This window comes from Protobothrops mucrosquamatus, unplaced genomic scaffold (genome assembly GCF_001527695.2).
Source record: "Protobothrops mucrosquamatus isolate PMUCROS unplaced genomic scaffold, P.Mucros_1.0 scaffold2971, whole genome shotgun sequence".
Taxonomy (NCBI): Eukaryota; Metazoa; Chordata; class Lepidosauria; order Squamata; family Viperidae; genus Protobothrops; species Protobothrops mucrosquamatus.
The window spans coordinates 22,098-28,890 of NW_015388992.1; the positions used below are offsets into that span (position 1 = coordinate 22,098).

At 51.4% G+C, this 6,793-nt stretch overlaps 1 protein-coding gene across 1 annotated transcript in view; it reads right to left on the minus strand.

The window, feature by feature from the left end:
• GAPVD1 (GTPase activating protein and VPS9 domains 1) overlaps window positions 1-6,793 on the minus strand; it is a 19,992-nt gene that overhangs the window by 5,263 nt on the left and 7,936 nt on the right. The window contains 10 exon segments of the mRNA XM_029286141.1: window positions 153-366; window positions 854-1,041; window positions 1,308-1,467; window positions 2,570-2,650; window positions 3,292-3,379; window positions 3,743-4,104; window positions 4,213-4,290; window positions 4,707-4,826; window positions 5,298-5,432; window positions 6,632-6,772. Coding sequence (XP_029141974.1) covers window positions 153-366; window positions 854-1,041; window positions 1,308-1,467; window positions 2,570-2,650; window positions 3,292-3,379; window positions 3,743-4,104; window positions 4,213-4,290; window positions 4,707-4,826; window positions 5,298-5,432; window positions 6,632-6,772 — 1,567 coding nt within the window.

Genomic DNA, 6,793 nt, shown 5'->3' on the forward strand with positions numbered 1-6,793 from the left:
GAGGAGCCCTCAATTTCAACCCCGAGCTGCCAATATTCTCCTTTATTGAAGCCCAGGACGGTGGGAGGAGACCCCGCTTCCCAAAAGGACCGGCCACCTCTGGGCTGGCGAAGAGCCGAGGGCCGCGAGCAGGAGAAGCCGACCAAACTCACTGATCCCGCAGGATGTCTCCGTCCTGATTGGGGTAAAAGGCCAGCTTGAAGATGCGATTCATGACGCTGCGCTCGATCACCAGCTGGGCGTCCTGCAGCTGCTCCTCGCTGGCGTTCTGCCAGATGACGTCCTGGGCCATCGCCCCGTAGAGGAACTGGAGGAAGTCTTCCACCTGGGCCGTCTTGTCGTCCGCTGCCGTCAGCTTCTGGAAATCTTGGGGCAAGGAATCGAGAGGGTTAAGCGCTGGCAACGGCCCTTAGACTTATAGACCGCTTCACGGGGCTTCACAACCCTCTCTAAGCGGTTGACAGAGTCAGCCTATCGCCCCCCAACCATCCCCATCCCTGGAGCCTTTGCCGAGAATAAATCTGGTGTTTCGAATGAAAGGGGTGGGGGGCGAGTTATTCCATCTACTTCTTGGCCCCATCAACTTGGAAGATGTGATTTACTTCCGGTTTCTTTTTCCCGGGCTTTCCTTATTCTCCTCCCCCTTCCCTGTTGCCTGGTTTAACTATAAAAATACCAGACAGTTCTGCATATTGTCAAAGCAAGAATATACAGTATTTGCAGCGTTGACACCAAGTTTAATTCATTTTTTAAAAAATTCAACTGTAATTCAGTCAATCCCCTTTTAATTTTGCCAGCTGGGATTCCCATCGCGGGCTGCCAACCCCGCCCCGGGGGGGGGGATCCTCCTCACCCTGAATGAACTCTCTGATCTTGGATTCTTTGCTCTCCAGCAAGAGGCGGACGCACACGGTGGTGAAGTAGTGGTTGGCCACCTCCTTGTCCCTCAGGACTCGCTGCAGCAGCCGTTCCAGGTGGGCCTGGGTGGTCTGGAGGCCCTGGCGACAGCGGGTCAGGTAGGTGAAGTAAGGCGCCCGTTTCCTGAATCAGACAAGACAGCGGGCCTACCTTAGCCTTTACGCCCGGAGGGAATTTTAATAGATTTGTTGCATTCCTCTGAATTTAAAAAAAAAGCCCCTGTTGGGGCCAGATGGCCCCAAAAGCATGGCAAGAAGCCAAACCACAGTTAGACCAGCTTCTTAAAGGTGATTTGTTTTAGCAGAGTGGCAAACGCACGGCGCCTCTCCAGACTGACTGACAGGCCCCAAATCCATTCTGACAAGCGTGGAAGCATGGAGAGGTTGTACCTGTAATCCTCGGCGATGGAGGCCAGCAATTTCCGGCAGGTCCGGTTGTCGAAGCGCCCCACGCAACGCATGGTCTCCTGAAGCTGGGCCATCAAGTTCTTGTCCTGGAGGTTGATGGCTTCGGCCAGCTGGATTTTGAGGAAGCAGACGATTTCGTTGTCTGGAAGAAAGAAAGAAGAAATTAGGAGGAAAGAGGAGGAGGAGGAGGAGGAAAGAAGAAGAAGAGAGAAAAGAGAAGAGGAGAAAAGAAGAAAAGAGGGAAGGGAAGGGATGGAAAGGAGAAAGGTGAGGGAAGGGAAGGATTGGGAAGGGATAAAGAAGGGAAGGGAGGAGAGAATGAAGAAGGAAAGGGAAGGGAAGGGAAGGNGGGGTAGTTCGTTCCAGAGGGTGGGGGCACCCACAGAGAAGGCCCTCCCCCTGGGGGTCGCCAGCCGACATTGTTTGGCCGACGGCACCCTGAGGAGACCCACTCTGTGGGAGCGTACCGGTCTATGGGAGGGAATCTGTGGCAGAAGGCGGTCTCGGAGGTAACCAGGTCCGATGCCATGAAGCGCTTTAAAGGTGGTGACTAACACCTTAAAGCGCACTCGGAAGACCACTGGCAACCAGTGCAGCTCGCGCAGAAGCGGTGTTACATGGGAGCGACGAGTCCCTCCCAACACCGCCCGCGCGGCCGCATTCTGGACCAGTTGAAGTCTCCGGGTGCTCCTCAAAGGGAGCCCCATGTAGAGCGCATTACAGTAGTCCATTACAGTAGTCCAGTTGACTAGATCTTTGCTATATAACCATGAGCAGTAAATCAGCTTAACTGGAACTGAACGGGACGGTCCTGATTCTTAATCTCGTCAACTCTCCGCACTAAACTGGAGTAGATAAAAGTTAACAGAATTCAAGACTTAGGCCATTGGTGGGAATTTAAGGATTCCAGGCTGATTCCTCTCTTGACTCCACCCCCTCTCTTCCTGTCCTTCTCCTATAGAAGGTGACCTTTTTATAATGGATCTTGGTTCTGCTGATCCTGAGAATCAGTTAAGAGGATATGTAATACACAGGTGGGAGAAAGGAGTGCTTTAGGGTGGATTCAAGATATGTGTGTTTTTGCTGATCTCGGAAACGTCCTTATGCTGCAGAAATCAGGATAATACTACGTGACCCACCCCTTTTACGACGATTACAATGGGTAGGCTCGTAATTCGAGGAGTAGGTGTAAACTGATAGTAGGTTAGCAAGAACGGGCTAAAAGAACAGAAACACCTACAAACCTTGAAGGGAAGAAAATCGATCCGGGATGAAGTCATCCTTCTCTTTGTCTTGTTTTTCTTTTTTTCTAAACGGAATTGGAGCTGGGAAGTAAGCAAGGATAAAAGAAGTCACACTGAGCCATATTTTAATTTGCAACAGATCACTTTCTACACGACGAAAGGAAGAAGGAAAAACGGTTGTCCTAAAAACTAGTTTTCATCTTTTATATTAAGCATCTGATTCTTCTTCGAAAAAACATGTGGGGAGAAGACTTCTAAGTTAAGAGATCTGGGCACACCATCATTCTTCCTGCTTTAGGGTATTGTTTTTTTGGAGGATTTTTCCCCACACCATCCAAAATGCTCCTATTTTACGTCCTCCAAAGTTTCAGTCAAGTGTCCTGTCCTGTGATGAATTCTCGCAGGTCTTCGAGATCCCTGGAAACTATTTTTAAATGGGAAGTTGGTTACTCCCCACAGCCAGGAAGGCAATTTTGAATCTGCGTTATAATGAGGAGCGAACGTCCCCATTTATGGAAAATAAAACTGTGACACGATGTTCTAATTTTCACTGCTTTTACCGCTGGATGAACTTGGCTTTTGTCACCGAAACTCTGGAGTCGCTTCTGTTTGCTAGTACAGCTCCAATTCTTAATCAAGCAAGTGGATGGTTCTCTCTCTTTTTTTTTTTTGAAAAGGAAGGTAAAGGAACTATTAAAAAAAAAAAAAAGTAAATGCTTTACCTTTGGGCATGGCTGACACGAAACGTTTCCTCCACCAGGGTCTGTTTCGGTCGGACTTCTCATCATCGCTGTCTTTTCGGTCTTCAATCTATGAGAGAAATTAGGCTGAGCTGGATTCTGATATGTAAGAAAATCTACTTTCCTCTGGCTGATCGTGCAAACAGAAGTAGGGGCTAAATAGCACAATGCCAAGAGATTCGGACATACTTGCATACTGTTTAGAAAGCTGGCAAGCAAGCAAGGAGAGAGGGAGAGAAAGAAGGAAGGAAGGAAGGAAGGAAGGAAGGAAGGAAGCAAAAGTGAAAGGAAGGAAAGAGAAAGCGGGAGGATGGAAGGAAGGAAGGAAGGAAGGAGGGAGGGAGGGAGGGAGGGAGGGAAGGAAGGAAGGAAGGAAGGAAGGAAGGAAGGAAGGAAGGAAGGAAGGAAGGAAGGAGGAACGGACAGATCCTACCTCTCCCCTGCAGGAATCTTTGCTCGGAGATGAAGAGGAAGACTGCAGTCCGGGAACCATCGGCACCCCTCCGGCGTTGCTCCCGGGCCCCAAAAGATCCCGCTCCTCGGTCCCCGCTCGCCTGTTCCAGCCGGGATCGCTCATGGGCCTCCGGGCAGATGAGACGATGTCGGAACTCCGGCTCCGCACGAGCCTTTCGGGGTAGGAGTAGCGCTGCTTGAAGGCCTCCGAGTCGAAGAGCATGGCCGTGTGGGAGGCGAAGCTGGGCAGCCTGGCGTCGCTGCCGCCCAGGGTCCCTTCCAAGATCGGGGGATCCGGTGGCGGGTGAGACGGCCGGGCGTAGTGGACTTTGGGCCTGACCACTGCAGGGGAAAAGGCCGTGGGTGCAGGAAGGTGGCCAGGGGCCTTGGGGAAGAGGGAGGGGAGGCGAAGGAGCAGCGCACGAGGGCTTCCCGCGTGGGAGAGGTTACCTTCGTGAGAAACCAAGGGGTCAAACATGGCGAGAAGGGAATCCGCCTGGCAAGGAGGCGAGGTCAAGTGGCTGGCACCTGAAATGCGAAGATCGGAACAAAATTGGAAAACAACCAGCAAAATTCTTCCCGTGCTGAGCGCCGGCCAGTCTCCCAAGGCATGGGGCCCACTTTAACAGAACAACAGAGGGACCCTGGAGGTCTTCCAGTCCAACCCCGTGCTCAGGCAGGAGACCCTATCTCACGGATGTCCAGTCTCTTCTTAAAAACACCTCCAATAATGGAGCACCCACAACTTCTGGAGGCAAGGAGTTCCACTGCTTTATTTGTTCTAACTGTCTGGAAATTTCTCCTTAGTTCTAGGTTGCTTCTCTCCTGGATTAGTTTCCATTTGTTTGAAATGGTGTAGGGTGTCCTGCCTGAGCAGGGGGTTGGACTAGAAGACCTCCAAGGTCCCTTCCAACTCTGGGGTTACTCTTCTTTTTTTTTCTTACCGTGCACCGTTTCGTCCATGTCCGGGCTGGTGACTGAATCTTTCCCACCAAAGTCGGAGCTGCATTCGGATCGCAGGTCCTCTATCTTGTTCGGGATGTCTTCGGACGTTGCGCTGATACCTTTAAACGGACGACACGGAGCCCTCGTGAGCTTGAAGCTCCCGAAGTGCAAAACTAAAGTGGCGGAATTGCAGCCCACCCCATCGACAGATCTTCCGGAGGACGTGATGTAAACTCCCAGAATTCCCCTGGAACGGCCTGATCCTGGCTGAGAACTGTTAAGAGTGGATGGACACCCTCTAGGCCTGCGGACTACAATCCCCACAATTCCAAGGCACGTAGCCAAGGCATAAAATTCCGGCCTCTAGCGTATGCTGCTTAGAATTCTGGGAATTGAAGTCTCCCAGAGGGGGGGGAGAAAAGGCTAGCCTACTCAGCCGAAGGTACCGGATCCGGTTCCAGATACACCCAGGTAATATTTCTGCTTTGCTGCTTCCTCTAAAAGAGTGAAGCATGCTGGGCTTCGTGAGTAATTGGATCCCTGCTAAGGGATCTTCCATTCTTCTGGGGAAGGGGGAGGGGGGTTCTCACCTGAGACAACACTGAGGCCAGGTGTGCTGGGCCGGGAACTAACTTCTCTGACGTCGGTGTCATCGGAGGCGCTTCCCACACCGGAGCAGCTTTCCAATTCTTGCAGTCTCTCTTCCTGCTTCAGGTCTGGAGCTTCTAAAGAGGAGAGAAAGAATCAGATTCACGGATACATGCAGTCCTCAAGGTAGGACCACTGGTCAAAGTTACGATGCTGCCGAATCAAGGGACGTACAGCAGTCCTCGTGCTTACGACCATTACGACGCTCCCCGTGGTCTAAATTTGGGTGCTGTATTTATGACAGTCGCAGAGTCCTGGGGTTGTGTGAGTCCCCCTTTTGCATTGTAGGGCAGAATTGAACTGTCTTTCCCCCCCCCTCCTCTTCCAGGTTCACATTCTCCCACTGGGTGGGTGGGGCCACCCCAAAGGAGGTGGAGCCATCCAGTCTCTCTCTGCATAGCCACTTTGCCCCCTCCCCCTTTTAAGGTGGCAATAGGGAAGTTGTTAAAGGAAGATAAGAGAGATGGATATAAGGAAATATGGACAGAGGGGAATATTCGTCGCCCAGGGTTGAACTGTGGGGTCCTCGGTGCTCTTTTGAGCTTGGGGGGGGGGGGTTTCTTGCAGACATTTCACAACCCAACTAGGGAACATCATCAACGCTAGAAGGGAGTGGGCTTTGTGGAGTGAAGGAGGAGGACTGTGGGGTCCTTGGTGATCTCTGAGCTGGGTGGTTTTCTTGCAGATGTTTCATGACCCAACTAGGCAACATCATCCGTGCAACCAAACTCAAGAGCTACTGAATATAAACAGAGAGCAAGCCACACTCAGTAGCACTCATGATGTTACGTAGCTGGGTCATGAAACGTCTGCCAGAAAACAACCAAGCTCAGAGATACTATGAAAACAGGGAGCAAGCCACACTCACTAGCACTGATGATGTTAGCTAGTTGGGTCATGAAACGTCTGCCAGAAAACCACCAAGTTCAGATGCATAGCACCCAGGATGCATAGGTGAATACGGCTATATTGAGTTAAAGCCCTGGATGGACACATGAAGGAGAGTGTGAACTACAGGACGGTCATCTTAACGAAATGCAGGACACCGGCGAGAGGTTCGTATGAATCAAAGAGGTTAAAAAAAACAAGAATAAAAATCTTAAGCTCCCTAAAGTGATGGGAGAACTTCCAAAGTAAAGAGAAGGAACCGGTGACAGGTGACGGGAGGCAGACAGAAGTGAAGGAAGCAGCTTCTCAGGTCTGTTCCCCTTTCAATCATTCCACCTCTCCACCCTTCGCACGCTGGACAAAATGTTACCTATTGGGGATCCTTCACCTGAATCGCTTGGGAGGACCTCAATGCTCCAAGCTTCGCTGGTGGTTTCTGAGATGGTGGAGCCCGTGCAGGGATCAAACAGCACCGAGCCGGAACCAGGCAAACATAGCAGGCTGCCCAAGACGTTTTCGGCTGCAGCCCCTGGGAAGGGGAGGGGGGGGG